We start from the raw sequence: 20,712 nt of genomic DNA on the forward strand, positions 1-20,712 counted from the left end.
CCCCTGCATTGGCAGGCGGACTCTCAACCACTGCGCCACCAGGGAAGCCTTCATGTGTCTTTTTGAATTGTGGTTTTCTCTGGGTATATGCCCAGTAGTGGGATTGCTGGATCATCTGGTAATTCTATTTTTAGTTTTTTAAGGAACCTTCATACTGTTCTCCATAGTGGCTGTATCAGTTTACATTCCCACCAACAGTGCAAGAGGGTTCCCTTTTCTCCACACCCTCTCTAGCATTTGTTGTTTGTAGATTTTCTGATGATGCCCATTCTAACTGGTGTGAGGTGATACCTCATTGTAGTTTTGATTTGCATTTCTCTAATAATTAGTGATGTTGAGCAGCTTTTCATGTGCTTCTTGGCCATCTGTATGTCTTCTTTGGAGAAATGTGTATTTAGGTCTTCTGCCCATTTTTGGATTGGGTTGTTTGTTTTTTAAATATTGAGCTGCATGAGCTGTTTATATATTTTCGAGATTAATCCTTTGTCTGTTGATTCATTTGCAAATATTTTCTCCCATTCTGAGGGTTGTCTTTTCGTCTTGTTTATGGTTTCCTTTGCAGTGCAAAAGCATTGAAGTTTCACTATGTCCCATTTATTTACTTTTGTTTTTATTTCCATTACTCTAGGAGGTGGATCAAAAAAGATCTTGCTGTGGTTTATGTCAAAGAGTGTTCTTCCTATGTTTTCCTCTAAGAGTTTTATAGTGTCCAGTCTTTCTTTTAGGTCTCTAATCCATTTTGAGTTTATTTTTGTGCATGGTGTTAGGGAGTGTTCTAATTTCATTCTTTAAAATGCAGCTGTCCAGTTTTCCCAACACCACTTTTTGAAGAGACTGTCTTTTCTCCATTGTATATCCTTGCCTCCTTTGTCATAGGTCACTTGACCATAGGTGCGTGGGTTTATCTCTAGGCTTTCTATCTTGTTCCATTGATCTTGTTTCTGTTTTTGTGCCAGTACCATATTTTCTTGATTACTGTAGCTTTGTAGTATAGTCTGAAGTCAGGGAGTCTGATTCCTCCAGCTCCATTTTTTTCCCTCAAGACTGCTTTGGCTATTCGGGGTCTTTTGTGTTTCCGTACAAGTTGTGAAATTTTTTGTTCTGGTTCTGTAAAAAATGCCATTGGTAATTTGATAGGGATTGCATTGAATCTGTAGATTGCTTTTGGTAGTATAGTCATTTCCACAATATTGATTCTTCCAATCAAAGAACATGGTATATCTCTCCATCTGTTGGTATCATCTTTAATTTCTTTCATCAGTGTCTTATAGTTTTCTTCATACAGGTCTTTTGTGTCCCTAGGTAGGTTTATTCCTAGGTATTTTATTCTTTCTGTTGCAGTGGTAAATGGGAGTGTTTTCTTAATTTCTCTTTCAGATTTTTCATCATTAGTATATAGGAATGCAAGAGATTTCTGTGCATTAATTTTGTATCCTGCAGCTTTACCAAATTCATTGATTAGCTGTAGCAGTTTTCTGGTGGCATCTTTAGGATTCTCTATGTATAGTATCATTTCACCTGCAGACAGTGACAGTTTTACTTCTTCTTTTCCAATTTGTATTCCTTTTATTTCTATTTCTTCTCTGATTGCTGTGGCTAGGACTTCCAAAACTATGTTGAATAATAGTGGTGAGAGTGGACATCCTTGTCTTTTTCCTGATCTTAGAGGAAATGCTTTCAGTTTTCACCATTGAGAATGATGTTTGCTGTGGGTTTGTCATATTTGGCCTTTATTATGTTGAGGTAGCTTCCCTCTATGCCCACTTTCTGGAGAATTTTTATCATAAATGGGTGTTGAATTTTGTCAGAAGCTTTTTCTGCATCTATTGAGATGATCATATGGTTTTTATTCTTCAGTTTGTTATATGGTGTATCACATTGATTGATTTGCGTATAGTTAAGAATCCTTGCATCCCTGGGATAAATCCCACTTGATCAGGGTGTTTGATCCTTTTACTGTGTTGTTGGATTCTATTATAAGTATTTTGTTGAGGATTTTTGCATCTATATTCATCAGTGATATTGGTCTGTAATTTTATATTTTTGTAGTATTGTTGTCTGGTTTTGGTATCAGGGTGATGATGGCCTCATAGAATGAGTTTGGGAGTGTTCCTTCCTCTGCAATTTTTTGGAAGAGTTTGAGAAGGATGGGTGTTAGCTCTTCTGTAAATGTTTGATAGAATTCACCTGTGAAGCCATCTCGTCCTGGACTTTTGTTTGTTGGAAGATTTTTAATCACAGTTTCAATTTCATTACTTGTGATTGGTCTGTTCATATTTTCTCTTTCTTCCTGGTTCAGTCTTGGAAGGTTATACCTTTCTGAGAATTTGTCTGTTTCTTCCAGGTTGTCCATTTTATTGGCCTAGAGTTGCTTGTAGTAGTCTCTTAGGATGCTTTGTATTTCTGAGGTGTGTGTTGTAACTTCTCCTTTTTCATTTCTAATTTTATTGATTTGAGTCCTCTCTCTTTCTTGATGAGTCTGGCTAATGGTTTATCAATTTTGTTTATCTTCTCAAAAAACCAGCTTTTAGTTTTATTGATCTTTGCTATTGTTTTCTTTGTTTCTATTTCATTTATTTCTGCTCTGATCTTTATGATTTCTTTCCTTCTGCTAACTTTGGGTTTTGTTTATTCTTCTTTCTCTTGTTCCCTTAGGTGTAAGGTTAGATTGTTTATTTGAGATTTTTCTTGTTTCTTGAGGTAGGCTTGTATAGCTATAAACTTCCCTCTTAGAACTGATATTTCTGCATCCCGTAGGTTTTGGATAGTCGTGTTTTCATTGTCATTTGTCTCTAGGTATTTTTTGATTTCCTCAGTGATCTCTTGGTTATTTAGTAACGTATTGTTTAGCCTCCATCTGTTTGTGTTTTTTATGTTTTTTCCCCTGTAATTGATTTCTAATCTCATAGCGTTGTGGTCAGAAAAGATGCTTCATATGGTTTCAATTTTCTTAAATTTACTGAGGCTTGATTTGTGACCCAAGATGTGATCTATCCTGGAGAATGTTTTGTGCACACTTGAGAAGAAAGTGTAATCTGCTGTTTTTGGATGGAATGTCCTATAAATATCAATTAAATGTATCTGGTCTACTGTGTCATTAAAGCTTGTGTTTCCTTATTTATTTTCATTTTGGATGATATGTCCATTGGTAAGTGAGGTGTTAAAGTCCCCCACTATTATTGTGTAACTGTCGATTTCCTCTTTCACAGCTGTTACCAGTTTCCTTATGTATTGAGGTGCTTCTATATTGGGTGCATATGTACTTATAATTGTTATATCTTCTTCTTGGATTGATCCCTTGATCATTATGTAGTGTCCTTCCTTGTCTCTTGTAACATTCTTTATTTTAAAGTCTATTTTATCTTATATGAGTATTGCCACTCCAGCTTTCTTTTGATTTCCATTTGCATGGAGTATCTTTTTCCTTCCCCTCACTTTCAGTCTGTATGTGTCCCTAGGTCTGAAGTGGGTCTTTTGTAGACAGCATAGATATGGGTCTTGTTTTTGTATCCATTCAGCAAGCCTGTGTCTTTTGGTTGGAGCATTTAATCCATTCACGTTTAAGGTAATTATTGATATGTATGTTCCTATGACCATTTTTTTAATTGTTCTGGATTTGTTTTTGTAGGTCCTTTTCTTCTCTTGTGTTTCCCACTTAGAGAAGTTCCTTTAGCATTTGTTATAGAGCTGGTTTTGTGGTGTTGAATTCTCTTAGCTTTTGCTTGTCTGTAAAGCTTTTGACTTCTCCACTGATTCTGAATGAGATCCTTGCTGGGTAGAGTAATCTTGGTTGTAGGTTCTTCCCTTTCATCACTTTAAGTATATCATGCCACTCCCTTCTGGCTTGTAGAGTTTCTGCTGAGAACTCAGCTGTTAACCTTATAGGAGTTCCCTTGTATGTTATTTGTCATTTTTCCCTTGCTGCTTTCAGTAATTTTTCTTTGTGTTTAATTTTTGCCAGTTGATTACTATGTGTCTTGGCATGTTTCTCCTTGGGTTTATCCTGCCTGGGACTCTCTGCACTTCCTGGACTTGGGTGGCTATTTCCTTTCCCATGTTAGGGAAGTTTTCGATTATAATCTCTTCAAATATTTTCTCTGGTCCTTTCTCTCTGTCTTCTACTTCTGGGACCCCTATAATGCGAATGTTGTTGCATTTAATATTGTCCCAGAGGTCACTTAGGCTGTCTTCATTTCTTTTCATTCTTTTTTCTTTATTCTGTTCCGCAGCAGTGAATTCCACCATTCTGTCTTTCAGGTCACTTATCCGTTCTTCTGCCTCAGTTATTCTCCTATTGATTCCTTCTAATGTAGTTTTCATTTCAGTAATTGTATTGTTCGTCTGTGTTTGTTTGTTCTTTAATTCTTCTAAGTCTTTGTTAAACATTTCTTGCATCTTCTCGATCTTTGCATCCATTTTTTTTCCGAGGTCCTGGATCATCATCACTATCATTATTCTGAATTCTTTTTTTGGAAGGTTACCTATCTCCACTCCATTTAGTTGTTTTTCTGGAGTTTTATCTTGTTCCTTCATCTGGTACATAGTCCTCTGCCTTTTCATCTTCTGTGTCTTTCTGTGAATGTGGTTTTTTTCCGCAGGCTGCAGGATTGTAGTTCTTCTTGCTTCTGCTGTCTGCCCTCTGGATGTTGAAACTCTTAACTCCCGTGGAAGGGAATCTTCATAATTTTGCCCATTTCTTTTTTTTTAATTTTTATAAATTTAATTATTTATTTGTTTTTATTTTTGGCCATGTTGGGTCTTCATTGCTGTGCGTGGGCCTTCTTTGGTCGCGGCCAGCTAGGGCTACTCTTCGTTATGGTGCGCAGGCTTCTCAGTGTCATGGCATTTCTTGTTGTGGAGCCCAGGCTCTAGGTGCGTGGGCTTCAGTAGTTGTGGCACGTGGGCTCTAGAGCGCATGCTCAGTTGTTGTGGCGCATGGGGTTACTTGCTCCGCGGCATGTGGGATCTTCCTGGGCCCGGGATCGAACCGGTGTCTTCTGCGTTGGCTGGTGGATTCTTAACCACTGCACTACCAGGGAAGCCCTTGCCCACTTTTTGTTTGTAATTGATGAGCCCATTACCCTTCAACCAGTTGATGTTTAAGCCTGCCGTTTAAGAGAGGTTCTAAGTAATGCAGTGACGATATGGAGAACGGTGGAGCAATACGTTTTCTCTTGGATCTTGACGTGAGAGTCAGAGTTAAGATCACTCATTCATTCATCACTGATTCATTTATTCAGGAAGTACTGATATTTATTAAACACAAAACACATGTCAGACCTTGTGCTTGGTGTTCAGAATATCTAGTGAGAAATTAGCAGACATGTTCCTGGCTCTGTATACACATATACACACATATACATATATGCATGTGTGTGTTTAATATAGATAAATGGGGTTATGTGTATAAATAAACTAATGGGTTTTGTGAGAGAAAGTAGTGAAATAGTGGATTTTGAATTTGTGGATCCATAAACACCTCTTTGAGAAACTCAGAATTTGAGAGATGAGCTGAAGTAGATGTTACCTTGGTGAGAGGTTGGGATGGTGAATATTATAGGCCATGAGATAGGACAGAATTTAATATGTTAAAATAATTGAAAACAGCTCAGTGTTACTAGATTATAGTGATCAAGGAAAATAGTGGCATGAAATGAATTCAGAGAATGGACAGCAAGTTAGTTCTTCAGGCCTTCTAGACCAAGTTAAAGGAGTTTGGTTTTTGTTGATATTATTGTGAGGAGCCATGAAAAGATTTTTAAGCAGAGGACATGATATGTGTTTTTAAAAGATTGATTTCTTGGAGGAGAAGGAATAGCAGAGGGAGAGATTGGGAGCTGGGAGCTGAATTATGTAGCTTTTTTAAATAGTTGAGGTGAAATGTTAAGGTAAACTGGACCACTGAGATGTCAGTAGAGATGGAGGAGATCTAGATGATTATGAGATATTTTTTGGAGGTACAGTCAGTAAACCTTATTGATGCATTCCAAGTAAGTGATCTCTGGCTATAGCTGATGGGTGAGTTTGAGGTGCTATTTCCTGAGGTGGAAAAGATGGGAAGGAACAGATTTTAAAACAAACATTAAGAATAACAGAGTAGAGGGCTTCCCTGGTGGCGCAGTGGTTGAGAGTCCGCCTGCCGATGCCGGGGACACAGGTTTGTGCCCCAGTCTGGGAAGATCCCATGTGCCGCGGAGTGGCTAGGCTCATGAGCCATGGCCGCTGAGCCTGCGCGTCCGGAGCCTGTGCTCTGCAACGGGAGAGGCCACAACAGTGAGAGGCCCGCGTACCGCAAAAAAAAAAAAAAAAAAAAAAAGAATAACAGAGTAGAATGGTGGTTACTAGCAGGTGGGGGAATTGAGGAGATGCTGGCAAAGGGTACAGACCTGCAATTAAATTCTGGAGATCTAATGTGCTACATTGTAATTATAGTAAACATTGTATTTATAGTTAACATTGTGATTATAGCATTGTCTTCAAAGTTTTTAAGAGACCAGATCTTAAATGTTCTTCACACAAAACAAAAGAATGATGATTATATGACATAATGGAGGTGTTTGCTAACTCTAAAGTGGTAATCATATTGCAGTATATAAATGTATCACATCAATATTTTGTACACCTTAACCAATGTTGTGTCAGTTATATCTCAATTTAAAAATACAGTCTAAAACAAAAACAAAAAAATGTTCATTCATATTATCAGATAGGTTGAAAGTAAATAAAAGGATGGGAAGAAGACACACCAGGCAAACCCTAACTAAAAGAAAGCTGGTATAATTACATTATTATCAGACAAGATAGACTTTAAGACAAGAATTATTATTAGAGATAAAGAAGCACATTTCATAACAATAAAAGGGACCAGTTCAACAGAAGACATATCAAAAGTTATATGTACCTAATGACTTCAGTTCAATTATATAAGCCAAAAGGGGAGCAAAAGTAGAACTAGACAAGTTTACCATCAAAGTTGTAGATTTTAATATGTATCTCTCAGTAACAACAGAATATGCAGACACAAAATCAATAAAAACAGAACAATTGAACAGCAGTACTAAACAACTGACCTAATTGGCATATCATAACTAGATATTCTTTGCGTGTTTAGAAATTAAGTAAAATTCTTCTAGATAACGCCTGAGTTAAAAAACAAATCACAATTAAAATGATAATATTTTAAACTGAACAGTAATGAAGGTAACAACATATCAAAATTTGTAGGATGCATTTAAAGCGATAACTTTAAAAGCATATGTTAGAAAGGAAGACTGGTTGAAAATACGCTAGGGAAAGAACAGCAAATTAAACCCCCAAAAGTAGAAGAGGGAAATAATAAAGCGCAGACCAGAAATCAGTATTATAGAAAGCAGACATACAGGAGAGAAATTAACAAAGCCAAAAGTGAGTACCTTGAAAGGATAACAGAAAATAATACAGTTGACCCTTGAACAACATTGGTTTGAACGTGGGGGTCCACTTATACACAAGTGTTTTTCAATAAATAGGTACTGTAGTGCTACCTGATCCACGATTGGTTGAATCCATGGATACAGCACCGTGGATACTATAAAGGGCTGACTATAAAGTTACACAGGTTTTTTAACTGTATGGGTGAGTTGCCCTCCCTAACCCCCATGTTGTTCAAGGGTAAACTGTATAAGTAAAAGGTAATAGAAAATAACTAATGAAAGAAAAAAGAAATTCACAGATTACAGATAGCAGAAATGAATAAGGGGATTTAACTACATACTCTACAGATACTAAAAAGATATGAACTTACTTTGCCAATAAATTTGACAGCATAGATAAAATGGAAAATTCCATGAAAAATACATTGCCAAAATTGACACTGGAAATATAGGAAAACCTGAAAACCCTATGTCTGTTAAATAATTTGAATCAGTAGTTTAAAACTTTACACAAAGGAAATTCCAGGCCCACATGGTTTCACCGGTGAATGCTTTCAAACATATAAGCAATACTAGTCATGCATTTTCTTTCGAGTTTGAGATACCTTTAAGATGTATAAATGGATCTCAGACATAACAAGAAATATGTGAGCTGGAAATACAGATTTGGGCTTCATCATTTAGATAGTGTTTCAAGTCATAATTATGGTCCAGATCAACTGATACAAGATGATCGAGGAAAAAATATGAGTACACAAGATGAAACCCTAAGAATTTTCAATACAGAACCAACAGTGGGGACTGAGAACAGACTGCACAAGAACTAAGTAGTAAATCACAGTGTGTTGTTATGGAAGCCAATAGAAAAGAGTTTAAAGGATGATGTGATTAGTTTATGAAATATACTTAGAAATCTAGAAATAAGAAGACAGAGAGACAAGACCATTACATTTGAAAAAGGAAGGTGTCTTGTCAACATTTGACAGTCCTCATGGAAAAGAAATCTTGAATTTTAGGTTTTATGGTATAGTTATTAATAGGACAGGATGATCTTCGGAGTAGGGCAGACTGATGTTTTAGGTCCTATTACTGGTACTTATGTTTGACCTCTGATGAAATTCTCTACCTCTGTTTACTTACCAGTAAAGTGTGATTTATAATTGATTCCACTTTATTGAGTAATCGTTAGAATTAAATAAGTTATGTATAGTGCTTAGCTTAATGCCTGACATTTGTCTTCCCTCAGTAGGTGTTTACTTCTGCTGGTGATTTGATTTGAAAATTCTTACTCAGTTTTACTAACGTTTATAATATATACGTTTGCTCAAAGGGTACTTAGGGACCAACTTAGCACCAAGACTTTTGGCTTGTTTCCCCTGTTCTCAGGAGAACCAAGAATTACTAGGAAAGGAAAGCCCTAAAGGTAATAGGACAAGTTCAAGCTGCCTTCTGGACATGAGGGTAGATGACGTCTTACTAGGCATGATTCTCACAGAATTCTGAGTTAGAGCTGTTCTGTGAAGCTGCAACGACATGGAGTGTTTTACTCACCAAGTTTTAATCCTTCCATCTGGGTGTGGTTATAGTCAAATGCCCAGACTACATGTATCAGTCTGGGACCTTCTTCCAGGAGTGTTAAGCTTCTTGCCCTCCCTATATTTCTGTGGGTATTTAAACCCATTTTCTTGTGTTCTGTCATCGCCAACCCCCATTGACAGGTGGTTTTAACTGTCTATTTACAGTTCTTAAGTAATCTTATCCAGCTTTAAAAAATCTGTATGCTGATGATATCCAAATGCATTTTCTGAAATCTCTGTAAGAATCTAGACAAATATATCCATCTGCCTACTTGATGTCTGTATGCAGACATAGTATACTGGTTATAAGTGGCTGAGTTTGGACCTCTGTTCTTCCAGTTACTGTGTGATAGGAGCCAAGATAGTTAAGCTTTCTATGACTCACTTTCCTCATGTATAAAATAGGAATAATAATATCATCTACCTCAAGGAGTTGTTAAGGTGATGAAATGAACTTCAATGAGACAACACATGTAAAATGCTTAGAAGTGTGCCATACACGTAGAAGCCTCTCAATAAATGTTACTTGCTATTATCATTATTCTCAGCATCTCAAGCTTCACTTGGACAAAACTTACCTCTTAATCCTCATTTTCTATCCCTATACCTTCTCTTTTCTCTAGTCTTCTCCATATCGGTATATGGTACCTCTACCCACTTTGTTGCTCAAACCCAAAATATAGGTGTTAACCTAATTTCCTCATTCACTCACCATGCCCTAATCCACCAGCAAGTCCTTTGTCCTTACCTCTAAAACATATCCCAAATATGATAACCATTTTCCCTTTCCATTAGTACCATCACTGTAGTCCAAGTCACTGTCAGTTCTTCTTCTGGAATACTGCAATAGCTGGCCTACCTTTTCCATCTTTGTACAGTTCATTCCCTCTGCAGCGACCAGTGATGTTTATAAAACACCAGTTAGCTCATGTCATTATCCTTCCAGTGGCTTTTCTTTACACTTGAATAAAACCCAAACTCCCAGTTCAGGCTTACATAGCCTACATAGCCTATTTATTTGCTTATTCTTCTACCACTCTCACCCTTGCCAAGAATGCTCCAGCCCCTGGTCTTACTGGTTTTCTCCTAACTTGTTCAACTCATTGCCACCTATAGGTAGTAGGTGTTCCCTTTGAAATGCTGTTCCTGGTCTTCTCATTTCTGGCTCCTTTTTGTTATTCAACTCTCTTATCATTTTATGTGATAGTCCTGTAGAGAGTCTCTCCCTGACCAGTGTTTAACAAGCTGCAATAAGATTGTGGAATGCTCATTCTAATTTAAATTAATTATTGAATTAAATAGTTTTAGGGTCAGATGGGACTTTGTAGAGGATATCTATCTGGTCCATTTAGCTGCCTAAAACAGAAGTCACTTCTATAGCCTTATTCAACCACTGTTCATATATGTCACCCATTATCTTCTTGGTTTAATAATTTTTTCAAAAGTAACACTGGTACTTTTTTCATGTAGGATTTCCGGGAAAAAAATACAGATCATATGCGCCCTGACATTGTAGCTCTTCTGAGAAGTAGCAAGAATGCATTTATCTCTGGGATGATTGGAATTGATCCTGTAGCTGTTTTCCGTTGGGCAGTTCTCCGAGCTTTTTTCAGAGCTGTTGTTGCTTTCAGGGAAGCTGGGAAAAGACACATTCAGAGAAAAACTGGTAAGCAGTAGACATCAGTATTCTACCATGCTTCTGTTTGTTTTCTTACCATGCCCTAACATCATGTTTCAGATCTAATGAGTTCTGGTGAGTGTATGTGTGTGTATATATATGTTGGTACATTTTTATTAATAAATACTGATAGGAATAATGAGTGTAAAGCACCTGGTATTTATTAGGCATTCAGACATTGGTGTGATTTTTAAACAAAAAGTGAAATTATTATTTAATTATATAGAATTTAATATTGATATTTTTCTGTTTTCTTCTTAAGTCATAGTTTTTACTGCAAATGAAACATAATGTGGAAGCATAAATCAGGAGGCAGAAAAATTAAGATGGAGGTAGTATAGTATAGTGGGGTAACCCAACTTCAGTAATCAGTTGTCATCTCTTCTCTTGATTGATTTTGTGACTATTAGCTGTTTTTCTTGGAGTGTAATACCGCCTTCAATATTATGAGGGTAAAATCAGATAATACATGTAAAGTATCTGTTTATGAGGTGTTAATTTTCTTTTCCTCTTACACTTAAGTCAGTTAGCTGGATTTTACTTTAAAAGTTAGGAATGGATAAAACAGGATACTTTTTTTTGTGTGTCTCCTCCTTAAATCATAAAATATTCTCATTTCACATTCTGTAGGAGGAGCATCTCTAAAGCACTTGCTACCTACTTGAAATGACACTGTTGCTTGCTGTAGCTCTAGCCTTAGATAGACCATTGCTGCATAGTGAGGATATTCTAATACATATGTAATTATTTAAAAGAAGTTTTTTTGCCAAGAAGCTTCAGCAGAAGTGCAGGAGGACACACTTTGTGCTTTCAGAACTCCTAGACTTACTCATAGGGCTTTTGGGCATGTGCACTAGCAGTAAAACTTTAAATTCAGCTTTTATGTATTTTAAATGAATAAAATATTTTAGAGATTGTATTTCTAAAATGAGAGGCAAAACTAATTGAATTTCATTTCTGTACTTCAGATTATAATGTGTGCAAACTGGCCTTTGCGGATAGAACTATAGTTTTTTTTTTTTTAAATGAAAGGAGTATCTTAAAACTGCTTTGCCTTTGCCAAAAATTATTTCTAAGAGGCTATCTTTGCAAAAAGCTTGAAAAAATTTTAAATTGAGGTATAATGGACATATAACATTATATTAGTTTCGGGTATATAACATAATGATTCAATATTTGTGTGTACTGCAAAATGGTACCATCCATTACTATATAAAGTTACAAAACTTTTTTTCTTATGATGAGAACTTTTACGATTTAACCTCTTGGCAACTTTCAAATATGTACAGTACTGCAATATTATTGACTACAGTTACCAGCAAAAAGCTTTAAGGAAAAGTTTTTTCTTTTAAGATACATTCTTATTTATTACAGTGGTCTTATCAATTATGAAAATTTTGAAAATTGATACATATCCTGCTAAGACATAACTGACTAAGATAAGAAACTTTTCTTATATTTACTATTGAATACATTGCTTTCTGTAAAAGTTATTCACATTGAATGTTACTTTGGCATTTAAAATATTATTTGTGAAAGCTGGTTCTATGTGTATTAGTATTAGTACAAAGACATGCAGGGCTACTAATGATCAACAACTGAAATTATCTTTGATAATTTCTAGATTCTTCTTGTTTTCTAATCTAGTTTTGCTTTCTGGCCAGCATAGAGCTTCCACATAATAAACTCTTTTTGAAAACTCTTTTATACTGGGATATAACATGTATACAGAAAAGTGCACAAAACAAAACATATAGCTCAGTGAATTATCACAAAGTGAAAACACCCCTGGAACTATCTTCTAGGTTAGGAAAGAGAATATTACCAACATGCTAGAAGTCCCCCTTGCATAAACTTTTAAAATTTCACTTTTTATCAAGAAAAAAAAAAGTTCATTTGCATTTTGAGGCAGTGACTGAGCAGGTTTGTTACAGAGAATAATTGTATTACAGCATATTAGTGTCAGTGCCAAAATTTAGCATTTTTCTTCCCTCTGCACCACTTACCACCTGCTGTTTTCTGGTGGGTTTAGGATAAATGACTATTATAAAATTAGAACACTGTAGTATTGCAAAACAAAAACTAACAGAGTAACTGTGAAAATGAACTAAGTAGTAGATGCAGAACTCTTATAATGACCATAAGTAGTATGCAAACATATCAACGTGAAACAGGAATTGGAGATTATTTAATCAGAAGTAGGATATATGAAAGGCAGAAGGTAACCCAGTTCAGATCTTGTATGAGAGTAAGAAGAGGTCAAAGATAATATTTCTAATGAAGAAAGAAGATGTAGACTGCAGAAGTGCAATATATTTTCACTTCCTTTAAGAAATAAGGTATTTCACTGGACTCTTAGCTGATTGTCAACAAATACCTTGATGGTGAACCAAAAAAATCCTGGATTTTCTTAAGGAATTCCCTAACATTCTTTTTCTTCATCAAGCTAACTGAGCCCAAATGAGAATATCAAATTTAAATCTACTTTTGACTGTTATTTTTTCTTTTTTATAGACTTTCAAATTAGAGGGCACAGTGCCATTTTAAGGTCTAAATAAAAATTAATTCAACTTATTCCTTTTAAGAATAAATTTGTTATAGTTGTGGTATGTTATAGCTGGGGCAGGTTATCAGGAAACCATAAAATGTTCTTAGTAGAGTCATATAAATAGGCATTCTGAGTGAAACTACATGTTGGCCCTGCTGGGAGGTGGAATTAAAAATGGTAATGATTTTTCTGGTCAGCAGTGAGGTATTGGAGTACAGGTATTCCAGTGGTAGCATCCACCTTGCCTCTGATTTACTCCTCCTGAATAAGAAAGAGCCTGGACTAGAAAGTACAGGGGAGATCATAACTTGACCATAAATTATACAGTATGTAGATGTGAGTGCAGTGATGCTTATTTTGTTCTTTTGGAGTTACATAAAAGTATAGCCAAAGAGGAATTTTAATCCATCTAAAAAGGCTAGGCAGAGACAGCGAATTCAGCTGTGGCATTTGCGTAAGAGGCAAGAACGAGGGGCTTCCCTGGTGGTGCAGTGGTTAAGAATCCACCTGCCAATGCAGGGGACATGGGTTCGATCCCTGGTCTGGGAAGATCCCACATACTGCAGAGCAGCTAAGCCTGTGCAACACAACTACTGAGCCTGCGAGCCGCAACTACTGAAGCCCACACACCTAGAGCCCATGCTCTGCAACAAGAGAAGCCACTACAATGAGAAGCCTGCGCACCACAATGAAGAGTAGCCCCCGCTCACCGCAACTAGAGAAAGCCTGCACGAAGCAACGAAGACCCAACGCAGTCAAAAATAAATAAATAAATAAATAAATAATAATAATTTTTTTAAAAAGGCAGGAACGAGAGTCCAAAGTGTCATTCGGTTCCTTAATCTACAGGGAGAAAAGCTGAAGCCATTCATATAGTGTCTGCAGATAGAGAGCTTTAATGGTTCCCACATAAACTGTTCCTCTTCCCCATCCCACACAATGGACTCCATAAGTCTAATGTGCTTCCATTTGTTTTTGCAAGTGGGAGAAGGATTCCAGTGACCATCTATTTCCAGAAATGACCAGGTACTAAAACTAATTTAGATATCACCTAAACAGGGTCTAGGATCTCTATGCAGTACTCTATCCATAATTCTACCCAGTACTTAAGACAATTAAGAGCATTTTTGTTAACAAACAAAACCCTGACCATTATTTATAAATCAATTCTGTATCAGGCACTATGGTGTGGTGAATAAGAGTAAGGGTTTTAGATTAAATGTCAATGAAACGGTAGAGTAAGGACCTCTGAAAGTTCTCTCTTCCATAAAAGCAACAAGAACACTTGCAAAAATTGTCAGAATAACTTTGCTGGAGCTCCGTGAATTCATCAAAGGCCTTCAGTAATCTGGGAAGTACATATACAAGAAAAAAGGCTGAATATTGATAATGACAGTGCACTTTGTAGTGTTTTAACTTGCACTACTCACCTCCCTCCCTCCCAAGCTCTATGGTAGCCTTGAAAATCAATAGCCTGGAAGCACAATGAAAATCAGCAGTGTGACAACCCCTGGAGGGAACAGAGGGGGGCTGGCGCTCCTTCAAAGCCCCATTCCCAGAGAATATTCAACTTATTTGGTAGTTCCCTGGAAGACCCCACTTACAAGGCTATCTTTTATCCTGACTTGGAGCTTGCCCAGTATGAATAACCTTTTACCTAGGGGTTTTGTCCAAAACAATCAGAAGCAGTTGTTGAACATTGCAACTCTCTGATGCAGTAGATAACAGCTGGGGCAAAAACTAACCAAAACATTTGAAAGGAAAAGCTGGAGAATGAAGTTTCCATAACGGCTATGAAAAGTTCCCATATATTCATGGGAATCTAGATAGCTATGCACATGCATAGGACTGTGTACGTGCCCAGGGCTATGCATATGCTCAGTAAAGACCTGAGGATATCCTGATTTCTTACGTCAGGATAACCTTCAGATTCTGTGCAAGCAGGGCAAGGCTAAGTTGTAAACCGCCTAGCTGAGTGTTGAAGGTTTGCACCAACATACACACTCAGTGACCCTTGACAAAAACTGGGAGAATTAGTGGTTTCAGGCATGTAAAGATATCTGCCTTCAATCAATAGCTGACATTTAAGCTAACTGAGCAGAGATTTCCATGGTCAACTGTGACAAACTTTACAGAATTAGTTCAGGAAAGTCCTAAACAAATAGTAGCAACTGTAAGAAACAGCAACAACAGCAAATCCTGGGAAGAGTATTTTCAGAGTTGCTATGTTATGTAACTACCCCTGAAAAAATCCAGACATTGATATTACTAGACAAAGTCTTTAAACTATTTTAAATATATTTAAAGACTTAAAGGTAACTATATCTAAAGAACAAAAGGAGAGTATGAGAACAGTGTCTCACCAAATGGAGAATATCAATTTTATACACACACACACACACACACACACACACACACATCAATTTTTTTTTTTTTTTTTTTTTTTTTTTTTTTTTTTTTTTTTACAAATTTAATCAGTTATACATATACATATGTTCCCATATCCCCTCCCTTTTGCGTCTCCCTCCCACCCTCCCTATCCCACCCCTCCAGGCGGTCAGAAAGAACCGAGCTGATCTCCCTGTGCTATGCGGCTGCTTCCCACTAGCTATCTACCTTACGTTTGGTAGTGTATATATGTCCATGCCGCTCTTACACTTTGTCACAGCTTACCCTTCCCCCTCCCCATATCCTCAAGTCCATGCTCTAGTAGGTCTGTGTCTTTATTCCTGTCTTACCCCTATGTTCTTGATGACATTTTTTTCTTAAATTCCATATATATGTGTCAGCATACAGTATTTGTCTTTCTCTTTCTGACTTACTTCACTCTGTATGACAGACTCTAGGTCCATCCACCTCATTACAAATAGCTCAATTTCATTTCTTTTTATGGCTGAGTAATATTCCATTGTATATATGTGCCACATCTTCTTTATCCATTCATCCGATGATGGACACTTAGGTTGTTTCCATCTCCGGGCTATTGTAAATAGGGCTGCTATGAACATTTTGGTACATGTCTCTTTTTGAATTATGGTTTTCTCAGGGTATATGCCCAGTAGTGGGATTGCTGGGTCATATGGTAGTTCTATTTGTAGTTTTTTAAGGAACCTCCATACCGTTCTCCATAGTGGCTGTACCAATTCACATTCCCACCAGCAGTGCAAGAGTGTTCCCTTTTTTCCACACCCTCTCCAGCATTTATTGTCTCTAGATTTTTTGATGATGGCCATTCTGACTGGTGTGAGATGATATCTCATTGTAGTTTTGATTTGCATTTCTCTAATGAGTAAAGATGTTGAGCATCCTTTCATGTGTTTGTTGGCTGTCTGTATATCTTCTGTGGAGAAATGTCTATTTAGGTCTTCTGCCCATTTTTGGATTGGGTTGTTTGTTTTTTTGCTATTGAGCTGCATGAGCTGCTTATAAATTTTGGAGATTAATCCTTTGTCAGTTGCTTCATTTGCAAATATTTTCTCCCATTCTGAGGGTTGTCTTTTGGTCTTGTTTATGGTTTCCTTTGCTGTGCAAAAGCTTTTAAGTTTCATTAGGTCCCATGTGTTTATTTTTGTCTTTATTTCCATTTCTCTAGGAGGTGGGTCAAAAAGAATCTTGCTGTGATTTATGTCATAGAGTGTTCTGCCTATGTTTTCCTCTAGGAGTTTGATAGTGTCTGGCCTTACATTTAGGTCTTTAATCCATTTTGAGCTAATTTTTGTGTATGGTGTTAGGGAGTGATCTAATCTCATACTTTTACATGTCCCTGTCCAGTTTTCCCAGCACCACTTATTGAAGAGACTGTCCTTTCTCCACTGTACATTCCTGCCTCCTTTATCAAAGATAAGGTGACCATATGTCCGTGGGTTTATCTCTGGGCTTTCTATCCTGTTCCATTGATCTATATTTCTGTTTTTGTGCCAGTACCATACTGTCTTGATTACTGTAGCTTTGTAGTATAGTCTGAAGTCAGGGAGCCTGATTCCTCCAGCTCCGTTTTTCGTTCTCAAGATTGCTTTGGCTATTCGGGGTCTTTTGTGTTTCCATACAAATTGTGAAATTTTTTGTTCTAGTTCTTTGAAAAATGCCATTGGTAGTTTGATAGGGATTGCATTGAATCTGTAGATTGCTTTGGGTAGTAGAGTCATTTTCACAATGTTGATTCTTCCAATCCAAGAACATGGTACATCTCTCCATCTATTTGTATCATCTTTAATTTCTTTCATCAGTGTCTTATAATTTTCTGCATACAGGTCTTTTGTCTCCTTAGGTAGGTTTATTCCTAGATATTTTATTCTTTTTGTTGCAATGGTAAATGGGAGTGTTTCCTTGATTTCACTTTCAGATTTTTCATCATTAGTATATAGGAATGCCAGAGATTTCTGTGCATTAATTTTGTATCCTGCAACTTTACCAAATTCATTGATTAGCTCTAGTAGTTTTCTGGTAGCCTCTTTAGGATTCTCTATGTATAGTATCATGTCATCTGCAAACAGTGACAGCTTTACTTCTTCTTTTCCGATTTGGATTCCTTTTATTTCCTTTTCTTCTCTGATTGCTGTGGCTAAAACTTCCAAAACTATGTTGAATAAGAGTGGTGAGAGTGGGCAACCTTGTCTTGTTCCTGATCTTAGTGGAAATGGTTTCAGTTTTTCACCATTGAGGACGATGCTGGCTGTGGGTTTGTCATATATGGCCTTTATTATGTTGAGGAAAGTTCCCTCTATGCCTACTTTCTGCAGGGTTTTTATCATAAATGGATGTTGAATTTTGTCAAAAGCTTTCTCTGCATCTATTGAGATGATCATATGGTTTTTCTCCTTCAGTTTGTTAATATGGTGTATCACATTGATTGATTTGCGTATATTGAAGAATCCTTGCATTCCTGGGATAAACCCCACTTGATCATGGTGTATGATCCTTTTAATGTGCTGTTGGATTCTGTTTGCTAGTATTTTGTTGAGGATTTTTGCATCTATGTTCATCAGTGATATTGGCCTGTAGTTTTCTTTCTTTGTGACATCCTTGTCTGGTTTTGGTATCAAGGTGATGGTGGCCTCGTAGAATGAGTTTGGGAGTGTTCCTCCCTCTGCTATATTTTGGAAGAGTTTGAGAAGGATAGGTGTTAGCTCTTCTCTAAATGCTTGATAGAATTCGCCTGTGAAGCCATCTGGTCCTGGGCTTTTGTTTGTTGGAAGATTTTTAATCACAGTTTCAATTTCAGTGCTTGTGATTGGTCTGTTCATATTTTCTATTTCTTCCTGATTCAGTCTAGGCAGGTTGTGCATTTCTAAGAATTTGTCCATTTCTTCCAGGTTGTCCATTTTATTGGCATAGAGTTGCTTATAGTAATCTCTCATGATCTTTTGTATTTCTGCAGTGTCAGTTGTTACTTCTCCTTTTTCATTTCTAATTCTATTGATTTGAGTCTTCTCCCTTTTTTTCTTGATGAGTCTGGCTAATGGTTTATCAATTTTGTTTATCTTCTCAAAGAACCAGCTTTTAGTTTTATTGATCTTTGCTATCGTTTCCTTCATTTCTTTTTCATTTATTTCTGATCTGATTTTTATGATTTCTTTCCTTCTGCTAACTTTGGGATGTTTTTGTTCTTCTTTCTCTAATTGCTTTAGGTGCAAGGTTAGGTTGTTTATTCGAGATATTTCCTGTTTCTTAAGGTGGGATTGTATTGCCATAAACTTCCCTCTTAGAACTGCTTTTGCTGCATCCCATAGGTTTTGGGTCGTCGTGTCTCCATTGTCATTTGTTTCTAGGTATTTTTTAATTTCCTCTTTGATTTCTTCAGTGATCACTTCGTTATTAAGTAGTGTATTGTTTAGCCTCCATGTGTTTGTATGTTTTACAGCTCTTTTCCTGTAATTGATATCTAGTCTCATAGCATTGTGGTCAGAAAAGATACTTGATACAATTTCAATTTTCTTAAATTTACCAAGGCTTGATTTGTGACCCAAGATATGATCTATCCTGGAGAATGTTCCATGAGCACTTGAGAAAAATGTGTATTCTGTTGTTTTTGGATGGAATGTCCTATAAATATCAATTAAGTCCATCTTGTTTAATGTATCATTTAAAGCTTGTGTTTCCTTATTTATTTTCATTTTGGATGACCTGTCCATTGGTGAAAGTGGGGTGTTAAAGTCCCCTACTATGATTGTGTTACTGTCGATTTCTCCTTTTATGGCTGTTAATATTTCCCTTATGTATTGAGGTGCTCCTATGTTTGGTGCATAAATATTTACAATTGTTATATCTTCTTCTTGGATTGATCCCTTGATCATTATGTAGTGTCCTTCTTTGTCTCTTCTAGTAGTCTTTATTTTAAAGTCTATTTTGTCTGATATGAGAATTGCTACTCCAGCTTTCTTTTGGTTTCCATTTGCATGGAATATCTTTTTCCATCCCCTTACTTTCAGTCTGTATGTGTCTCTAGGTCTGAAGTGGGTCTCTTGTAGACAGCATATATATGGGTCTTGTTTTTGTATCCATTCAGCCAGTCTGTGTCTTTTGGTGGGAGCATTTAGTCCATTTACATTTAAGGTAATTATTGATATGTATGTTCCTATTCCCATTTTCTTAATTGTTTTGGGTTCGTTATTGTAGTTCTTTTCCTTCTGTTGTGTTTCTTGCCTAGAGAAGCTCCTTTAGCATTTGTTGTAAAGCTGGTTTGGTGGTGCTGAACTCTCTCAGCTTTTGCTTGTCTGTAAAGGTTTTAATTTCTCCATCAAATCTGAATGAGATCCTTGCTGGGTAGAGTAATCTTGGTTGCAGGTTTTTCTCCTTCATCACTTTAAGTATGTCCTACCACTCCCTTCTGGCTTGTAGAGTTTCTGCTGAGAGATCAGCTGTTATCCTGATGGGGATTCCCTTGTGTGTTATTTGTTGTTTTTGCCTTGCTGCTTTTAATATGATTTCTTTGTGTTTAATTTTTGACAGTTTGATTAATATGTGTCTTGGTGTATTTCTCCTTGGATTTATTCTGTATGGGACTCTCTGTGCCTCCTGGACTTGATTAACTATTTCCTTTCCCATATTAGGGAAGTTTTCAACTATAATCTCTTCAAATATTTTCTCAGTCCCTTTCTTTTTCTCTTCTTCTTCTGGAACCCCTATAATTCGAATGTTGGTGCGTTTAATGTTGTCCCAGAGGTCTCTGAGACTGTCCTCTGTTCTTTTCATTCTTTTTTCTTTATTTTGCTGTGCAGCAGTTATTTCCACTATTTTATCTTCCACCTCACTTATCCGTTCTTCTGCCTCAGTTATTCTGCTATTGATCCCATCTAGAGTAATTTTTATTTCATTTATTGTGTTTTTAATCGATGCTTGATTCGTCTTTAGTTCTTCTAGGTCCTTGTTAACTGTTTCTTGCATTTTGTCTATTCTATTTCCAAGATTTTGGATCATCTTTACCATCATTATTCTGAATTCTTTTTCAGATAGACTGCCTATTACCTCTTCATTTGTTAGGTCTGGTGGGTTTTTATC

General features: G+C 36.6%; 1 protein-coding gene across 7 annotated transcripts in view; it reads left to right on the forward strand.

Moving 5' to 3' along the window:
- Positions 1-20,712, forward strand: part of MYO9A (myosin IXA) — a 295,878-nt gene that overhangs the window by 116,553 nt on the left and 158,613 nt on the right. For all 7 annotated transcript variants that reach the window (XM_060097070.1, XM_060097072.1, XM_060097075.1 and 4 more), the window contains one exon: positions 10,460-10,655. In XM_060097070.1, the coding sequence (XP_059953053.1) occupies positions 10,460-10,655 (196 nt within the window). The remainder of the gene's footprint in view (positions 1-10,459; positions 10,656-20,712) is intronic.

This window comes from Mesoplodon densirostris, chromosome 4 (assembly GCF_025265405.1).
Source record: "Mesoplodon densirostris isolate mMesDen1 chromosome 4, mMesDen1 primary haplotype, whole genome shotgun sequence".
NCBI classification, from domain to species: Eukaryota; Metazoa; Chordata; class Mammalia; order Artiodactyla; family Ziphiidae; genus Mesoplodon; species Mesoplodon densirostris.